The 20,701-nt window shown below is 46.9% G+C and overlaps 1 protein-coding gene across 4 annotated transcripts in view; it reads left to right on the top strand.

Annotated features, from left to right (window-relative positions):
- ERG (ETS transcription factor ERG) overlaps positions 1-20,701 on the top strand; it is a 93,440-nt gene that overhangs the window by 71,474 nt on the left and 1,265 nt on the right. The window contains exons 4-9 of one of the 4 annotated variants that reach the window (XM_080919633.1): positions 5,111-5,314; positions 6,046-6,126; positions 7,820-7,891; positions 14,502-14,570; positions 15,183-15,239; positions 15,802-15,849. In XM_080919633.1, coding sequence (XP_080775759.1) covers positions 5,111-5,314; positions 6,046-6,126; positions 7,820-7,891; positions 14,502-14,570; positions 15,183-15,239; positions 15,802-15,849 — 531 coding nt within the window. The remainder of the gene's footprint in view (positions 1-5,110; positions 5,315-6,045; positions 6,127-7,819; positions 7,892-14,501; positions 14,571-15,182; positions 15,240-15,801; positions 15,850-20,701) is intronic. The other 3 variants (XM_080919634.1, XM_080919635.1, XM_080919636.1) reach the window with 3 other exon arrangements.

Raw genomic sequence — 20,701 nt, forward strand, 5'->3', positions numbered from 1 at the left:
TCAAGCAAAAGTGTGAACCCATTGCTAACTGTCCTTCACTACAGGATAAAGGAGGGGGGAGGCTTAGCCAAAAGTTGGCTAAGTATACATGTAAAGAGAAATGGATACGAAGTAATGAATCCCCATTCGCAGCTGCTGCCACAAAAAGCAACTTAAAGAAGAGAGGCTTTATTTCCTGTCAAGATTCCAGGTTACAGTTTATCACCTTGGTATGGCCACAGTGGCAGGAGCTTGGCATGGTTGTCACATCACTGCCACAGCCAGGAGCAGAGAGAAATGCATGGGTGCAGCGTGCTGGCTTGCTTATGCTCCGCACTCTCTCTCCACTTGTGAACAGTTCAGGGACCTGTGCCTAGGGAATGGTGCTGCCTGCAGGGGCTAGGACCCCATGTCCACCAACGTAATCACTATAAGCTCCCATTGATACACCCACAGCCATCCCGACAGACAGTCTCTCCCCAGGTGATGGTAGATTGTGTCAAGAACCATCATAGCCTCCTAGGTGGGGAGTAGGAGCAAGGTAAAAGGGCAGTGTTACCCTGTAAGAGAATGGACCAGAAAGGAAACTTTCTACTAACGTTCTTTCTGTTACTGGAGAAAAACAGAACTCAGATGATAAAACCTCAAATTAAATTTAAACAATAACAAGAAATAAAGAGAAATGACATTCAGTTGGCCAAAGCAGGAGGAGGGGATGAACGTAAGAATGAGGCGGAACAATCTTGGGCTGGAACAGTGAACAGTGGCTCAGCGCTGTTGATGCACGGGATGCTTTTGGAGAAGACCTAACCTCCATTACCAGCACCACGTGGCAGCTCGCAACTGCAGCTCTAATGCCAGGGCAGCTCGTGCCCTCTTCTGGTTTCTGCTAGCACTGCACACACAGTGCATGGCATACTCAGGGGATACCTAGACACATAACAGAATTATGAAAAAAATATAAATTAAATTAGATCTTAGGAAGAGATGTGGATAAAAGCAGGCAAAGCAAGGACAACAAACCTCCGGAAATCTAGAGGGGACAATAAAGTAACTCACCCAAAGAAGCTATGCAATGTTTATAAAAACTTTTTACACACACACTAAAATAGTTGGTAGTAAACAGTGGGAATGACACATATTAATCCAAAGCTAATAAAAATCTGGAAAACAGAATAAAACATGGACAAATAAGATTTCAGATAGAAAGCCATTGGGAGGATGGCAGGTTTGTTATTAAATATTAAATTCATATAAAAGGCATCAGAATGGTAAACTTATTTACCTAGTAACATGGTCTTAGAACAATAAGTAACAAGGAGGGGAATGAACGAATCCACTTCAGTGTGTGAGCTTGATTTACCTTTCTCAGTAATGGGTAGGTCACTGGCAAAATTATATACACACGCGCGTGCGCACACACACACATTAGTTCTATAACTCTGCATGTAACCGGTAATTTACACTTTTAAGCACTCAAAGGAACATTTACAAATGCTGCCATGGTCTCTGCCATCACAAAGGTCAAAAAACTGGAGAGTTATAAAGCAATGTTATAATAGTTCTTACTCTGGTACCAAGAGAACAGACTAAAATAAGCCACAAGCCATCAATTAGAAATTTGAAAGTTTCAGAAATTGCTTTGAGGAAATCCTTCTCTTGGGGTCAAAATTCAGTTTTTTTGGCATTAAGCAGCTCTGAAGTTCCCACCATCTCCTGAGCCTGCTTTGTAAATGGAATCTGCCCATATCAGGAGGCCAGATGTTTCGTCCTGAGTTTCTAGTCTTACATACAGATTGGCTGTCTTGCCCCAGGCCTGATCTTGTCAACAAAACTCTTACATTGGTCCTTGGATATGGCTGAGTGGGTACATTTTATTTTATTGTATATTCCCCATTTTTCATAGCTAAGAATGGCTTTTCTGTTGGGAAGGGAACAATTATTGATGATTTTTTACCAATTTAGATCATGTATTTTTTATTTTTTATTAGATACTTTGTATTTACATTTGAGATGTTATCACTTTCCCCCTCCCTGCTCCCATCCCCCTTCCCTGTCCATTTGCCTTCACAAAGGTGCACTCCCTCCTAATCCCCCTCTCCACCCCATTGCCTTGGCATTCCCCTACATTGGGAAACCGTGCCCTTCCTGGACCAAAAGCCTCTTCTCACATTGATGCCAGACACTGGTATCTTCAGCTACATATGCAACATGATCAGATCATGTTTGATTGTTCTTATTTGATTGGAAGTGTATGCACATTGAAGGGGCTGTGTTTGGAGCGAGCATAACCTGTTATTGGCAACACAGTACCCTTTTACCTAATTTCATCCAGTATCTGTTAATACTTTTCTGTCCACTGATGAACTCACCTGGATCAGAATCTTGTTTCAGGGAACTAGAAGAAGGGTCTTCGTTTCTTATGAATTCACTAGCTAGTGCCTGAAGGCCAGAGGGCAACTCGGAAGAGTCTTTTCCAGAACTGTGTGGATCCCTGGGATCAAACTCAGGTTGTCAGGCTTGGCAGCTGATGTCTTTACCCACTGAGTCATCTCACCAGATGCAGATTGTCCTTATGACTCAGTTCTGCCCTTCTCACACATGTATCTCCCACATATGGGCATTAAGAAAAACACAGCCCCGGGAACGCTATATGATGGTGTGCTTAGATATTTTACTATCCAGTTGTCTAAAGTAGAGTTCATAAATATTTCGACTATTCACCACACCATATAAGATACAGGAAAAAGTGGAGGGTCTCTGCTCCCTCTTGTGATGTGGCTCCTTGCTCTTTTGCTGTCCTTGGAACCATAATGTCGAGTCTCTTTCCAAAACAGCTTTACTTTCCAGGAGGAGGCTCAGCACACAGCGTTTTATCTTATCTCCGTTGGCTCATGTTTAGTTCAACAGAAGCACCTCTGAAAAGCTCTTAAAATAAGAGATAAACCAGACTTTTGTGTATAAAGGAAGAGGAGGCCCTAGAAATTAAATAGATTGCTCATCTTAGCAGAGTTGGCTATGCAAACCTCTTATGCGGGTGATTTCTTTTCTGCACTTGTTGCTGTTGGCCAAGGGCTTTCACACATTTTATCTCACTAACTTTTCACCCTCCCAGCTGTTCATTTAATTAGCCATAGGAAAATAAGGCTAATTCCAGAGAGGGTAACATTTACACTCAGTCAGAGGGAGGAATCAGAGTCCAAACACCATTGCTCTGACTCCGGAGAGAGTCTTCCCCTTCATCAGTGAAACTCTCTGTGCTTGGTGTAATTAAAAACGCCGCTCAATGCCTCAGAAATTCCTGATGACTCTGAAATTCCATTTCGTAAAGTGTGACCTCCTTACCAAGATGCTTACCGTTCCCTTCCACATGACCCCAAACTCCATCTCTATCCCTCATCTCTAACTGCTATCCCCATTCCTCTTCTCCGCCCACCATCCCTCATCCCCCGCCCACCACTCCTCATCCCCCGCCCACCATCCCTCATCCCCCGCCCACCACTCCTCATCCTCCGCCCACCACTCCTCATCTCCGCCCACCACTCCTCATCCCCCGCCCACCACTCCTCATCTCTGCCCACCATCATCATTTCTATCACAATCTCCATCCACCACCTCCATCTCTCATCTTCATCCCTCATCTCCATCTGCCATCCCTGTCCACCATCTTTGTCTGCCATCTTTGTCCCTCATCTCCATCCATGTTCACCTGTCTCCTCCATCTAGGTGGCCCATATGCATGCCCCTTCTTCCTCAAAAGCCTCCATTTCCATCCCCTATTTCTTTGAGAAAACCTGCTGATGGTTCCCTTTGAGCCAAATTAGCTATAAGAGGTAGGTTTGAGTCAGCTATGCTTTGTGTCAAATTCCCTGGTTAGTAGTGTGTGCAGATATAGTTATTATTTTACTCCTGAGTATCTATGTGTGTGCATATGTGGGTATGCATGTGGAGGCCAGAGGACTTCTAGAACTCATCAACTAGGTCAGGTTGACTCACCAGTGAGCTCCAGGACTCTATCTTTGCTTCGCCAACTCTGGGCTTTCACGTGTATTCCTCTGGGACTTGAACCCGCAAATTCATGCTTGCAAACAGACACTTTACAGATTAAGCCCAGCCCTATTTGTATTCCTTTTGTAATCTGTAATGAGCTCCTCTCTCATTATTCTTTGTAATTATTATTTAATTTTATTTTTTACTTACTTTACATCCTGCTCACCGCCCCCTCCTGACCCCCCCCCCACAATCCTTCCCCCTTCCCCTTCTCTGAGCCGATGGTATCCCCCACCCTGACACTTCAAGTCTCTGCAAGGCTAGGTACTTCCTCTCCCACTGAGGTCAGACGAGGCAGCCCAGCTAGAAGAACACATCCCACGTACAGGAAACAGCTTTGGGAATAACCTTCGCTCTAGTTCTTCAGGGCCCACATAAAAATGTAGTTGCACATGTGTGGGGAGGCCTAGCTCCAGCCCCTGTATGCTATTTGGTTGGTGATTCTGTCTCTGAGAACCCCAAGGATCCAGGTTGGTTGACTTTGTTGGTCTTCCTTTGAAGTTCCTATTCCCTTCTGGGTACACAGTCTTTCCCCAAACTCTTCCGTAAGAGTCCCCAAGATCCGTCCTCTGTTTGGCTATGGGGTCTACATCTGTCTGAGTCAGCTGCTGGGTGGAGCCTCTCAGAGGACAACAGCTCCTGTCTGCAAGCATCACAGAATATCATAAGAGTGTCAGGGATTGGTGCTTGCCCATGGGATGGGTCAATGAGCAGTCTCTTGATGTTTATAACTTTCTTTTATATAAATGGACCAGTAAACCTTCGAGGGATGGCTTTTAGTCTTGTACATTTTTTAATGAGTAAAGAAAAACAAACAAACAAACAAACAAACAAACAAAACAGAAGCAGATCTTTACTGGAAACTGAGCCACACCAGTAGAGACAGACCAGATTCTCCTCAACCTGGATGATGAAGATCTGTGGGTTTGGCTTGTTTTGGTCACTCTCTGGGATACTGATTCCCTTGTTGTGAGTTGTTGATCTGGAGGTGGGGATGGCATGGGGGGCTGCTCTGAGGCTGACTGCGCTGCCTCAGATTAACCTTCAGGGTTGATGGAGTCTTGTCTTCCTTCCCTTTTAGATCCCACTCTGTGGAGCACAGACCATGTCCGGCAGTGGCTGGAGTGGGCGGTGAAAGAATACGGCCTTCTAGACGTGGACGTCTTACTATTTCAGAACATCGACGGGAAGGAGCTGTGCAAGATGACTAAAGACGACTTCCAGAGGCTCACCCCGAGCTACAATGCTGACATCCTTCTCTCACATCTCCACTACCTCAGAGAGAGTAAGTGTGGCTGTTGCCATGGCTGCAGACCCAACCTCACTGGGTTCAGACAGGGTGGTCCCAGCATCCTCTTGCTCTCCCTCAATGCCCGCACCTGACCCGAGAAGACTGCACAGTGGGACTTCACGATGTAGATGAACCATGGGCTCTCGCCTGGGGACAGGGCAGCAGCCCTCCCCCTCCCCTGGCCTGGGTTCCCAAGACCAGGGAAATGGAACATGGCAGAAAAGTGGCCACATTCACTAGTTTCCATGATGTTCCAAACTGCAAGGCAGAGAAGGCTCCTTCTTGTTGGGGGTGTGCTTAGTTAACAGTCCACTAAGCGGTATGAAGCCTCCCCTCCCATCCAACCTGACCACAGGAGAAGCTTTTCATTTTCTGTTGAAAGAATAAGGTAGCTTATTGTTCAGCAGCGGCACGAGCCTGAAGGATTGCTGCATGATTTAATTCTAACACCTCCGAGCATGGTTTGAAAGGACCCCATGTGCAAGTGGGTGGAGTGTTTGTCTCCCTTGGTGGTGTTGCCTGACACCCATACACTGCTCTCCTCTGTGAGGTCATCCCATGTAGTGCTTTAGGTATTTCCTGTAGCACGGGGTTTGGACGGTTCTGGCAGCCCCCGTGCCATGGCAGGAGGAATATGTTTCCCTCTCTCTTCTTTTTGACTCAGTTTCTTTTTTAGGAAGCTCATTCTCCCTTACGTCAGCTCTGCCCTGTGCTTTCTCTTTCAGCTCCCCTTCCACATCTGACATCTGACGACGTCGATAAGGCTTTACAAAACTCTCCACGGCTAATGCATGCTAGAAACACAGGTAATGCCAGCCCCTCACGACCCCAGGACATGTTTAGGTTCCTGTCTACAGGTGCGTGCTTGAGAGCAGAACTCACAGGTTGGAGGTTAGAACGCAGGCAGACACGGGAGTGACGGACGCCGCCGGGTACCTGAACACTTTCCCTTGTTTCCCATAACCCCGTAGGCTGTGAAGGGATTTTTTTTTTAAACCAATTGCACAAGTTTAGTACTATTCTGATCCCCCAGCATGCCCCAGTGTCATTGCCCATGGAGACCAGAGCTCCCTGGTATAAAGGGCCCCTCAGACCTGTTGCTCTCCATTTTCCCTCCTCCAGCAGTGTTTTCTAGGACTCCTTGGTATTTCACAGACAGCTTTGGGTGTTGGCCTTGGTTTTTAACTTCTGCACAGATTTGTATGTTTGCAAAGAGCAGTGGAAGGAATATTTCACATTTAATGTAAACCTGAGGGAAGCTCTTCTGCCATTTTGGAGAATACACAACTGGTCCCTGATCCAGCGCCTGCCTCCATGTCTCTTTCTACTGGTTCTCTCTACACTGTGTCTATCGAGTGCCCAAGCCTCACAGGGCTTGACAAGGCACTTGGTCCTGATTAACCCTCCCTCCATCTCTTGGTGTGTTTGGGGTTCTCTGTATAAACGTGTTACACATGTTCCAAGTACACATCTACCTTCCATCCTGATGGTGGGTCATGGCCACTTGCTGATCACCTGATACTGGATTAGCCCAGGACCATTTCCTGCCACGCCCTACCATCACCCAGTTAGGGTGAAAGCAATAAGAGCTGGGAAACCTCTTACCCCTGGCAAGCAAGCCCAGCCACCGTTCCCCTAACTGAGCAAGACAGCAGCTTGCCAGCCATCTTCCTTTTACTTTAAAATGTCCAGCATCATAGGAACTGAGCCCCAGCCTGCTTCTTTGTAGTAAGTAGCCGGTTTGCCTTGGTCTTTAGTATTCAAAACCAGCATGCTTTTTTAAACATGATTCGAAGCCTTCTAAGCCCCTCCTTCCTCTCTGTATCGCACATAAGAATATGCTAATGACCTTGTGGCCAGAATTATCGAAGAACTTGGTGGAGTCATCCTGTACCAAGAAATGCTCCAGAGCTGCATACTCTTATGTTACCAGCATTTAGAAATTCTTTAACAGTGACTAACATTCCAGAAAAGTTCAGAATCCGTTGATTTTTTTATTATAGCTAAATATAGAGGCAATCAAAGGACAAGGACGATAAATTTGAATGTCAAAGGAGAAATTTCCTCATCTTGGGAGGTGGCCATTGATGGAAGAAAGTAGGGAAAACCATGTATTTGAGCAGAGAGGTGGATGAGTTTTGAATACATTCCAAATGGTCTCAGGCAAAGTTGTGTATGGCCCTTTCGGAGATCTGTTCAAACATTTTGTGGATCATATACAATTTGCAGTTAATAAATACCTGTGCCACAGATGATTTTTCATAAAGTAAGATTGTTGGTGGGACGCAGGTAGGGCTCTGTCAAGAAGCCCACAAAGAAATAATAAATACAGCATAATATTTCATGCATGAGGGACATGTCTGAGCAGGGTTCCTGTCTGCTGTGAGCTCCACTGAGGTTTCAAGCCCCGCCCCCTGACATCACAGAGTGAGGCGCTGTTGCTCAGGTCTAAAGTCACCACAAAGGACCTTCATGCTTTGTCTTTCCTTTTGTCTGCAGGGGGTGCAGCTTTTATTTTCCCAAATACTTCAGTATATCCCGAAGCTACGCAAAGAATTACAACTAGGCCAGGTACGCTAACACCTCTGTGTGATTGCTTCATTGAGAGACTCCCAGATTTCCTGCTTACACCCAGGGCCCCAGCCTGTGACCCCAGGAGCATGTCCTGGACCTGAAAGTCCCTGTGTTATAGCCAGTACTAAATTTAACTGAAATTCAGAGATGCTGCATTCAGAGACCACAGTTGAGGAGCCAAGTTGTGGATTCAGAAACAGATCAAAGCCTTAAGTAGTAGTTTTGAATATTTGAGCTAATGCCTAGGATAGGCTCCCCTTGCGAGGATTGATGTGTAGTCTGTCTTTTTGTGGGGAGAAAGCAGTTCCCAAATCCGCCAATGACTGATTCTCATCACTACATGAGAAGCCATTTTTCAGGGAAGAAGCACCTGGCATATAATATTTACACCGGGTCATACTCTATGTCTTTTCTGATGGTTGCATTAGGTAATTAATCCACATATCATTCATACGAAAGTAAACATGTATCTAATTCTAAGCTCGGAGTTAGCCTCTGGGAGAGGAAAGCTGAGCCAGTCTCCAAGCGGTGTTGTCCTCAGAAAGCCCGCTTGCGCGTTCCGCTAGGCCTGGGTCTGACATGGAGGAGCCGCAGTGGTGGTGGGCAGGCTTAGCACAACGTTAGAGGAGATAATTCAGTGCTGTTAACTCGGCGCCAGAGACAGCCAAGGACTTGTCAGTGTTTCGTATGAAGCAGTAGACGCTAGCAAAGGCCTGGGTGTGGACAGGATCAGGCTCACATGAACACAGTCAGGAAGCGTCTGGGGGACCCCAGAGGAGAAATCAGTGTTTTCCAGGCAGAGGAAATATATCACCCTGACACACCAGCCCCTCATGGAGGCCATGACTGCCCTGTAAGTCAGAACCCCTCATGCCTGAACACTGGGGGTGATCACAATTCCAGGAAGTGCACTGGATTTCCGAGTCGTCCCCCCTCTTGGTCCAGCATACATGTCTTCCCCAGCCCTTGCCACAGTCCTTGACTGTTTCCATGGCCAGCCTGCATGCATCTAGCTAACGCAGTCTCAGGACCGGAGCTCTTTCTTTCAAGGGAGGGAGATAGAGTAGGGCTGGGAACTGGCTGAATCGTGGCAACAGGGTCCCTTCCTGAGGTTCTTCGTACCTCACCCCTGCTCCGAAGCCACAGCAGTGATGTTAGGCTAGTGATCTCTTTTCTGATCTGAGAAAGCTTGCTTCTTTGTTCCCAGAAGCCAGGAGAAAGTGCCTAAAGTCCTCTAAGTCCCCTTCCATGTTAGAGCTCCATAAAGTAATGGACCAGAACCAGTGTCTGCCCTAAACTCTAACAGCCCCAGGAGCAGAAGCACCCTCCTTCCCCCGCTCCAGGACATTCTGAACATGCCATCTACCCGTGTCACACAGGGGAGCCTATAAGTGGTCGTGAATGGTTTGGGAGCATTTTTAAAAGAGCTTCTCCTCAGAGCTAAAAATAAATAAATGAGTGCTCCCTGTGGAACAGTTGGCCTTTAAGATTAATTAGTCAATTTAAAAATTATGTTTGTTTAAAGCCACCTCGGGAATGCCGCTGGCTGAGTTTCAAGGCCAGGGTGTGTGAGCCTCTGCAGTAAACAGGTTGGCGAGACAGGACAAGGGGGCCTGTCTGTAGCACTCACAGGGTGGTGATGTTACTGTCTGGGTTCATTTTCTTCACCAATTAAGAAATTAAGAGGCAGGAGTGCTCGGGGCGGCGGTGGCACCAGCAGTGGGGGCTGGGGTGGGAGTCAAACCCAGCAAAGAATCAGACAGAGAAAGGCTTTTTAATCAGGAGTGGGAACGACTTAGCAAGGCACAGAGAGATGAACCCTCTGTGGAGCAGGGCAAGGAGACTTCTTAGTCTGGTGACAGAGACTGTTGCTCCTGTTCCTTATACATCCTCATCTGCCTCATTTCTCTAACTTAGCACTGTGCACAGAGGCCAGTAAGCACCCTGCGCTACCCCCAGAGCAAGCCAGGTTCCTAGGTAATTAGTCCATGGAGACTCCCTTTCAATCTTTTCTATACTGGAGTGGTCTCACTACAGATTCCCTGCAAGAAAACCCCACACGCCTTCCTTTTTTCCTGAGATTAAAGATGGCCCATGGATTCGGTTCCCCATCCTGCCTTCTGTCTGTCCATCTCTTCCCACGCTTGTTTCTCCGCTTCCCATAGTTCTAAGGTGAGACTGTAGTGTTTTCCTCTCAGCTTCACTGAGTCAACAACCAGAGCCCTCCACTAGGATCCTGGTACGTCACATCCTGTGTTCTGGGGCTTGGTAGTCATTCTCTTGGGATGCTGTCTACATTTCTCAGGCTCTGTACTTATTACCCCCCAAGCCCCTCTCCCCAGCTCTTCTGTACAAACTGTCCTCCTCCAAAGTCATCTCTTTTGAAGCCACAGACCCTTGAGGTCTCAAGTTAGTGTCAAGAGCAGAGACAAGTGCCACATTACCTTGTAAGGCAGCATGTGACCTTATGATAGGCTGTACAGACTGTCTTCTTATGCGGTGGTCACAGGAGACCAAGTCTAGTACCTAGGAGACATCATCAGGCCAATGCGTCCCTCCTCCGTTACCAGGAGTGTGGAACCTCTACACACAGCTTTAAGTAGAATGTGGACTTGAAGCTTTGGGGGAGATTCCTCCATGGAACCCTGCAAGGTGGGTCCATTGAACATGATGGTCCACAGCTGCTGCACACTTCAGTCAGGTACTAAGCAAACCTTAGACCCTAGCGGTTGGCTTATTCTTCTTGGCCTGCTCTAAGTTCCTGAGCAGCCCCAGAGATTTGCAAGCATCGTTGTTAAAATCTCACAATCATCAACAACCAACGTACTTCCCATGTGTCTGACATAAAGTTGAAGAAAAATTTAGAAAGATGGATGAAGAAAAGAATACAGGTTAGTCATTCTTAAGGCTGTGTCTAGAAATTCCTGTTTCCTGGAGCTTTATAGATTGGCTCTTCACAGCCACTGCCTTCCTACTTTTGTCTTTCTCAGCTTCAAGTGCATTAGAGGAGGCCTGTCCACTCCTTCCCACCCCTTCCTTCCCAAGGACCACCTTGGTGTCATGGTGTAGGTTCTGCAGAATGAGAATTCGTCACGAGCCAGCTCCTGGTTCTTTAAAATGCAAGCGACATTGTGGAGGCCACTGGAGCTGGAAAGCCCTACCTGTGGTCTGAGTCAAAGGAGAATTCGACTGAGTAGAACTAACCCCTCCCTGGGGAGAATGGCCGGGTCCAGAGGAGTCTTTGTGTTTTAGGAAGAATGTGGTAGAAAGGTCTCTTATAGAATCAGAAACTGATCCTAGCTCCCAGAAAGTGCACAAAGCTGCTGTGTGTGGTTGTCTACACCAGAGGAGCTTCGCCTTTGTACCTCCATGTTGTTATCATGTGGACCATGGCATAAACCATACTTCTGTAACCATCCCAAGCTGCCTGTAAGGTTGCTTTAATGCAGCTCCTGTTTTTGCGATTGCTTTCAGCAGCTACAGCAGCAGAAAGTGGCCCTTCCTGGGCACAAATGTGTGACAGAGATAGCTTAAAAGGAATGAAGTGGGCATTGAGTTGCTCACTAAAAGTAAATGTAAATAAAATATGTGATTTATTAAACATCATAGGCCCTTCTATCAGCGTGAGTAGCAAAGGTTCATGGGTAGTGATCGTCTAAGCAGCTTGAGGTAGAGGTATGCAGCACTGGCTCTGCCACCACCCTGATTGTCCGGCAACCCCAGAAATGTCCAAAGTCAGCATTTCCCAAGGTCACCTCCCACGGGAGGGGGCTTTAGTATCACAGTGTGTGACCGGTAGCTGATAAGGAAATATTGGCATAGACTCTCATGAAAGCAAACAGGACCAGGCATATCTACCGAGGCAGTGTGTTTGTGAGCATGCTAATCACTGCCCAGGCAAACACCCCAAATGCTTGGCTGAGGATTAGACTCAGTCTGGTGGCTGTGATTTCCAAGAGAGGATGGAACATGGTTATGCACCTTTCCAAGGGTTTTATGAATAAAGGAGCGTCCAAGCATTAGTTCTAGCACAAGATGTAGTGTTTTCTCCAGCCTCACTTCGTGTCTAATGCTTCTCTAGGTGGCCGTTGAAAAACTGGAAGCTCTCTGTTCCTTCTGCCTGTGTTCTCCCACCTCGGTGGTTACAGATTGATAGGTGTATCTGTCTAGTCTGTCGAGCATTCCTGAAGTCATCATCTTTGAAAATTCTTACAAGGGTAGTGGGGCTCTTTCGGAGATGTTATCATGTGTGTGCGTGACCTGTGGCCTTGTCAGAAGTCTGGCTTTCATCTTTAAGTCCAAGCCAAGAGTCTGCATTCCCAACCCTGAAGCATGTCTTTGGTTGATGATCCACGGAGCACACTTTGAGAAGCCAGGATCTAGGGCACATTCCTGTGATACCCCACTTTCTTTGCTGGTGAGCCTGTCTACCCCTAACCAGGTGGGAAACCTCACTTGCTGGCTGTTCTTCCCAAAACCATTTCTGTAATAAACATCTAGCTAACCACTTTTTGAAAAATAAATATAATTACACGTTATGTGTTGGGGTTGGGGGAGTGTGTGTGTGCACGCATGGCATACAAGTGGAGGTCAGAGGTCAACATAGCAGAGTTGACCCTCTCTACCATACAAGTCCTTTCTTACCTCCCCCACTTCTCCTACCCCTCCCCAGTTTTAGAAAGAAAACGGCAGCAGGTTGACAGTCTGTTTTCAAAATATTGCCAGAGATGTAAGACAAAATTTAGTTGTGAATTGATTGCAGCTACAGATTTTATTCCCACATGCCGTCCCAACTCTAGAAAAGCTGAAGGTCCCAGAATGCTCTGTGCTCAAGAGGAGAGAGCAACAGCGGGGTTTTAAAAGGGAAAACTGCCTAACTTTCTGAAGCCCAGGAGGGTAGAATTTCACAGACCACACGAGTTGTGATGCTTCCGGCCAAACAGACTGATTGAATTAGGCCTTTCTGCGTTGGATTTCGTTTTGTTCTCTTTGGGATGGGAACATTGGAAGGGGCGTACACTACGCACCATAGTGGGGTCCTTTGAAAGCTGATTCATTAGATTGCCCATTTTAAATAAAGTTAAATGATTTCCTTAAAGAGAGGCCCAAAATAATTGTACCACTCCATCCACTGAGTGAGAGGTCCACGACCATCCCCCTGACAGCAGCAGACGCAAGCCTCCTGGAGTTCGGGACCTCAGCTTTCAGGGTCTCAAGAATGGCCAGGTCTTTTTGGAGTCAGCATCTCATGTAATCTGGGATAGCCTTAAATATTCTTCGTAACAGAGGAAGACTCTGAGCTGATTCTCCTGCCTCAACTTCCCAAGTGCCGGACTCACAAGTGTGAGCCAGCATACCTAGACCCCAGTCCTGGAACGGCTCTGTTACAGAATTGCATGTGACAGGGCATTGTTAATGAGAGAGAGAGAGGGGGAGGGAGGGAGAGGGAGGGAGGGAGAGAGAGAGAGAGAGAGAGAGAGAGAGAGAGAGAGAGAGAGATTGAGAGAGACAGAGAGACAGAGAGACAGAGAGAGAAACAATGCTTCCGGGATATATTTAGGAAAGGGAATTGAGGTGGTATAAATGTTTAGTTATTGGTGACAGAATCTACACTGAGAGCGTCGAGCTGCAGTCACTAAGCTTGCAGATGTGGTGTGTGATGTGGGTCCATGGCACAAGGGATGTGGCGCACAAATACCTAGAAATCATTGGCATGCATGTACACTCAGGGTTGCTGCTAGGCCAGTTAAGGCAGATAATATAAATGGATGAGATTCTCAAGGGGAAACGAAGGGAAGCCCTGGGAAGCAGCTCCCTGGAGGGTAAGGAAGCAGTTCTTATCTCTAAGAGGAGTGCAGAAAACAGGAGCATGGATTCCCGGGCAGGTTTGAGGTGATCCAGGCCAGAATCCGTGTCTGCACACCAGTCGTGGCTCTGGCTTGGATGAATTTGGGCAGATGATGAGAACGTAGACTCCAGTGGTCCCAGGATGAGTCAGGCTGTGAAAGAGAAGATGTCCTGTGATCTTGATTTCTCACCGGAGAAAAGGGCCTGAGGAGACTCAGCAGGAGGGGCTGGAGAGATGGCTCAGCTGGTGAAGTGCTTGCCCCGCAATCATGGAGGCCTGCTTGACCCAAGTTTCCACGTGGGGACTCAGTGGCGTGTGCCTCACCCGCTGAGCTAAGTCAGCAAGCCCCAGATGAGCCCCAATGCCCCAGTGACAAAAGTGGCTTCAGACAGCAAGGTGAACGGATGGCAGCTGAAGACAATGTCCAAGGTTGACCTCTCTAGCCTCTACATGCATGTATAACTACATATGTGTAATACATGTGTAACACGCATCCAACACACACACACACATTCACACCACAGAGTCAGTAAGCAAGATCTGGAAGAATCTACCAATGAGAGTCTTCAGCTAAATGGAGGAGAGAATTTTAGAAAAATAAAATATATACTCTATGAAGTATGCAAAGTGCAGTTTATAGGTAAAACCCAAGTTCATTTTTTACGGCTTTTGAATTTTATTCAGCATTTATTCTAAGAAACAAAATAATTATGTCATAGAAAGTAATTGGTTTTTAGTCCATGTATCTGTTTTTTACAGATTTACCTTATGAGCCTCCCAGGAGATCAGCCTGGACCGGCCACAGCCACCCCACCCCTCAGTCCAAAGGTACAGGCTCAGTCCCCACTGCCTGGAGCTGCATGTCCCAAGGCAAGGGTGACTTCAGCCAGGATAAAATATAATCTCAGTGGTTGATCTGTGGTCTTTCCAACATATAGAGGGCTCCTTATATTCCTGATAAAAACACAGTAATCTTTAAGCTCGAGGAGTCTTTTTGTTTGAGATGTAACCTACTTTTATAAAACAAGAATTAACGTGTCAGCGATTCTCATGTGGACAAAGGAAGTTTCAGGAGATGTTTACATTGTGCTGATTTCCTTCGCTGTGGCTCTGCTTGGCTTTCCGTCTTCCCTGGCACTTTCTCCATATATCGAGGCCCACTTCGTCCTCTTTTGTAAGATAGCTCATGTTTCTTTTTATTATGTTTAGAAGCAATGGCTACATTAGATTGTTTAATCCATTGGAAACATTTCAGAATGTTTATATCTGATTTCATTGGAGGAGGCAGTTTCTTCTTACCACAAATGCTTCTCCTTGTGGAATAAGGTTACTACCTTGACAATTAATTGATTATAAGGTGAATGGCATCGAAGACAAGCAACCGGATCAACATTCTGACTGATTATCTTTTCTTTTTTATTATTCTTGGATTTTTTCCAGCTGCTCAGCCATCTCCCTCCACGGTGCCCAAAACTGAAGACCAGCGTCCTCAGTTAGGTATGTTTCAGAAACCATCTTGGGAACCCTAAAATGGTTACAAGGTTCAGACAGGAGTTTCTAAAGTGTGTCCCCTTTAAAATGAACTTCATAACTGTTGTATATATATACTGAGGTCTAGACCAGTAGCTGCTCAGTTGGAAGGGTTTCACTAAAATCCAGAGATTTTGCAAAAACTCTTCTAAAACCTGTAAGTTGAATGTGGGCACACCGCTCTCTGTGCATGAAGGCTGTGCCGTAGGGAGCTGTGAATTCTGTTACTTTGATTTGTTCATGGTGTGCATCCTAATGTCTGTGTCTGTCAAACCTAAGGTGGAAAGACAGTGGGAATGGTGACCTTGAACATCCTGGCCCTTATAGCCCCAGGTTCAACTTTGCCCAAGTTAGATCCTTCGTTTTAACTATTATGTTTTCAGCAAGAAACTCTCTTGAGGTCCTGTGTGATATCTTACCACGTGTGGGAGGTAAAGGCAGGAATTTGGGGGGGGGGGGGGGTAGGGACGTTTTCACCTCTGTGCACATAGTTCTGTGTGGCAGCCTGACTTATCTTCTTCTACCCTAGATCCTTACCAGATCCTGGGACCCACCAGTAGCCGCCTTGCTAATCCAGGTGAGTCGTCACCTGTGATCTGCTCTCGGTTACTTTTGAATCTGGAACGGTCTGAGAAACTGGCACTGATGAGCAGCTTCTCCAACGGAGAAACTTGGCTTCCAGCTCTCATTTCCCTGGACTATTTTATTTGCCTTCATAGAAAGAATGGATCAGGTTATGAATTAAGATTTTAGCTTAGCAAGGAAGAGTAACCTAATGGAATTTATAATGTTTCTCTAGGGTTAGTGCAACAAAGTAACAGCCTGAGTTCAGCTTAGTAACATAGTAACTCTGTGAATTGGTAAGCACTGGAGGCTGGAAATCGGAGACCAGCAGGAGGAGGCTTCTGAATTGTGAGGAAGGGATCTGCTCCTAGCCTTTCTCCCTGGTTTCTCTCTCTCTCTCTCTCTCTCTCTCTCTCTCTCTCTCTCTCTCTCTCTGTGTGTGTGTGTGTGTGTTGTGTGTGTGTTTATGCACGTGCACAGGCATGGGTGCTTGCTCACGTATGTAGAAGCCAGAGGATAAGCTTTGGTGTTAGGGTATCAATCCATTCCCAGTCCATCCACAATCCATCCAAAATCCATCCACCATCCATCCACAACACCACACTATTTTTTTGTTTTTAAAGCCAGGCTCTCTCATGACTGGAATTCTGCAAGCAGACTAGGCAAACTATCCAGGGATCTATCTATCTATCTCTGCCTCATGACATGCTATGGTGTTTGGCTTCCTAAAATCTAGTGTTTGAAGATCAGACACAGACATCTCAGACTTTTCCAGTCACACTGGAACTCGGGCTTCTGTGTTGGGCCTAGTCTGTTTGATCACCTCTGTGAAATACTTGTCTCTAAAACAAAGGTTACGAGGAGCTGCTGGGAATTCAGTTTTCTACGTATGAATTTTCCAGGACAGGATCCAACCTATTACCGAGGCGCTTCAATCACTGCTGTTTTAAAGAGATAATCTAGTGAGCACCAGAGTCCAACTGTGGTCATCCACAAGGACATGTTTCTGAATCAGATGCAGGGAGTAAACAGACTCTTCATCGATACCTGGATGAGACCCCTGTTCACCTATCCTCACAGGTCGATGAGTGCCAACTCGCTTGCTCTATTTGTTAGTATTCAGATCAGAACCAGCTGTGCTGGCACCAATCCCAGGGTGCCGTGGCATCTGCTTCATATTCTCAGCTGTAAATTTGATGCCAAGATGTCACAGCCACACTGTGAGTACAGGCTGGAATTTGTGTTTCACAAACCTCAAGCCAAGCAGGGCTTGGAGAACACAGAAGTTCAGACGCTCTCACTGTGCGCATCCTCACGAGAGACTCCATACTCTGCGAACATGACATACCATCATTGTTGAGCAACAGAGCTTGCCATGAAATTGTGATTATTGCTGATTAATTTAGTAAACATGTTCGGAGCAGCCCTGCAAACGAGGAGGCTGTTTTCCTTCTCTCATTTTAGCCCAGTGCACACGCTCGGTGCAGGAACCTTGTTCTCTTGTCGGTGCATTCCTGGGGTGACAAGGTACAGTTCGCCCCAGGTGCTGTCACCTAGTGGAGAGAAGGGCACAGGCAGACACAATGCTGCCTCCAGAGCCCCTGGAGTCACTCAGTGCACTTGTGCACACGTGAATGCACATGAGGCACACACATGAAGATTTTGCATGGCTGTTTTTGGTGGTGGTGACAGCTAGACTTTAGAAAGGCTGGTCTGGCAGCACCGCTCAGGTTAGATTAGAATGACGCATTCAGAGGCCCCGCTCTGGGAATGCCAGCCTGTGCTGTGGAAATGGCAAGCAGGAAGTTCCCACTCTCTGCAGCGCCCACTCACAGGGAATGTTTACTCCCGAGGTTCCTGCCCAGCTTTGTATGTCCCGGAACATTGTTGTCAGGGCCATGAGGTGTCACGGAGTTTTCCTTGCCACACTCAGAAGGGAGGCTCAGTCTGGGGCCTGAGTTCTCTGAAGCCTGAATTTGTTTTATTCTTACGCTTCTGGAAGATGAGTTTGAAAGGAGGGAAGCTTTTAAAACCATGAGTCGTGGTACTTTTATGTTGTACAGCTGTTGAGGTTGAAGGGATGAGCTGGGGGAGGAGGAGGAAGAAGAGGGAGAAAGAGGACACTGCTCAAGAGCAAGAAGAGGAAGCCCTGTGTCTTCCTAGCTAATGAGTAAAGTAAAGCAGCCTAGGGTGACGTGGTTCATCTGTCCTCCAGGCTTGAGCTCCCTGCCATGTGTGTACAGGTTGCATGTTTTCTGGTCCTTCAGAAGCAAGGGAGACAGGAGACTCTCTCCTCGCTTTCCCCACCTCCTTCCTACACATGCGCATGAGGGAAGTGGCTGAGGGGCAGATTCCCAAAGACGATGCCAGTGTTTGAACAGATCCCAAGTGTTATTTGTTCTGCGCATTTGTATGAAATCTGTAGGGTGGCTTCTCTCTCGCTACAGGAGGAAGTTGACGCTAAATATTTATTTTCCAGCAACTGTCCATGTTTGGAGTAAGGCATATGTTAGACTGTTAAATCCAAACCCCACAGCTTCTCCTATTCCCAGGTCATCTGTGGAATTCTTTTCTCAAGTTTTAATCCTTCGGTTACAATATATATACCAAAACCATATGGCCCTCTTGTTCCATCCTTTATATTTTCCAATGCATATTAATGAGATGTTGGAAGCAAGAGCCCTCGACCGAGAACAGTTTGTATTCCTATCTCTGCAGCATCACAAGCTTCCATTCCGACAAGCTACAAGCTGTTAATACATCACAAATGTGTTGCTTGACTGAAAACAACCCTTTCCATAACATAGTCAAAAGAGCTGACCTTTCTCACGCTGTTGCGTAGGGGGGTCCACAGACACACATCTCCACATAGCCCGCATAGAAACAAGGATTGCACAGTGTACAGAGGGGGCTGGTGGGAAGGGTTCAGAGAAAGCAAATTCATAGCTGAATTTTGCATCCCATTGATTTCCTGAATAAATGACAGTCAAAGTTAATCTTATTGTTGATCAAGTCTGTCACATTAGTTATCATGGCATAAAAGATAATCTTTCTGATAATGAGCCCAAGGCAGTGTGTTTCCCTGGAGTCTGGGAAGAGATATCTGCCTCCCACTCACTAAAACTAAAATGCATACCTTATAACTTGGTTTCTCCTAGTACCCAGCATAACTGTCACTCAGGGTTCAAGCAGAACTGGGGTGTCCTGTAGTTCCCCCCTTCCATCTGGCCTGTAGTATCTGGGTGCGGATATATGCTTGTCCAGCCAAGGGTAGCTCTCTGGAGAAGTAGAAAGCCAACGGACAAAGCAGAACAACCCCGGAGAGGCCTGGTCCAGAGCGAACCCATCCGCTGTACAGACTGAGATCCCGTGGAGCTCTGTAACATGGCGGCTAGAGTGACAGACTTGGACTTCTCTCTGAAAAGACAGAGTCAGAGGCTCAGTTCAGTCAGACGGGCGCCCGTGTTACAAACACTAGGAGCTGCGTTCGATCTCCAGAACCCGTGTGAAAGTGAAGAAAACAGACAAAAGAACAAATACAAAGACCTCAGTGTGGTTGGGAAGAGTGATGGTCCCAGTGCTGTAGATACGTAGGCCGGGGGATGTCTGCGCTCAGTGGCCAGGCAGCCTAGGCTAACGGTAAACCCCAAGCCATCAAGAGAGCCCTTCTTAAAAAGCAAGGTAGGACAACATAACCAAGTGTCTTTCTTACCTTTACACACACACACAAAAGTATACACTTCTGTTCACATACACAAGCACATATATCCATACCCACACATCTGCACACATGAACTAGCACACGCATGTAGACACAGACACACACATGCACACAGAGAGACACACTCTGACTCACTGCTCAATCTGACTGAGCCGGGGTCTGTTTGATTCCAGAGAGTTGTACCCATCGCCTGTTGTCTTGGAAGCACCATGAGCACGAGTTTCTGACACGGTGCTTTTGGCCCAGGACTGGGAATAGGTGATCTGCGTTTGAAACAGAGCCAGCTCTTTTTCCAAACTTCCTCATTTTTCGAGGGTTAATTCTGTCCTAGGGAAAGTTTTGACAGAGTTGCCATCTGAGCACCAGCCAGACCTTATGTTAGAAACAACAGCACTCACTTCCACTTTCTGTTTGCTTTTCCACAAACTCGTGGGTGTTCATTTCCTAAATCTGACTTTTGTTATTTCACTTTACCCGGCCAACGAAAATGGTGGCAGGCCATTATTGCCATCCATGGAATGGCCTTTTCCATCACACAGAAGGGGGGGGAGTAGCTCATTCATTCCCCCAAAAACAGGTGACCTGGGTGCTCTCTGAGGGAGGCCCAGAGTAGAAGAAAACATGTTGAATTCTGTGTGTGTGTGCACGGGGAACTTGGGTCACCCTGTGTGTGTATGCACGGGGAACTTGGGTCTACGAGGGCCACGTGAGAACGATTGGGGACTACCATCAAGGCCAAGTGTCCTAAAAGTAGAGGCAGAGATAAGGACACCCAAGAGATGGCTAATTAAGGGCCCGGTCTCAAAAGGAAGCAGAACTGGACAGGAGGAATGCTAAGGAGCCTCCCAGCCTTATTGAAGTTGAGCCATTGTGGGCCAGCCCCGTTCCTAAGGAATGTGGGGCACAGCAGCCTTCAGAATCAGGGGTCTCGTAGTCTCTAATGGCGGTGTGGCCTGGAATATCTGGGTGTGGAGCATTTCCTGTCCAGCCAAGGTTTGCTCTCTAGAAATGAGGAGCCAAGAGTCAAAAGTAGGAACAGCTCAGAAGCAGAGATATAGGACCAGGGTGGGGGACAAGACCTGCTCAGGAGGTCCGCCATTGGGTCCCTTAACTTAGTTCTCACTGGCTTTGTGTCTCTCCTGAT

The sequence above is a fragment of the Micromys minutus genome (genome assembly GCF_963924665.1).
Source record: "Micromys minutus genome assembly, chromosome: 7".
Taxonomy (NCBI): Eukaryota; Metazoa; Chordata; class Mammalia; order Rodentia; family Muridae; genus Micromys; species Micromys minutus.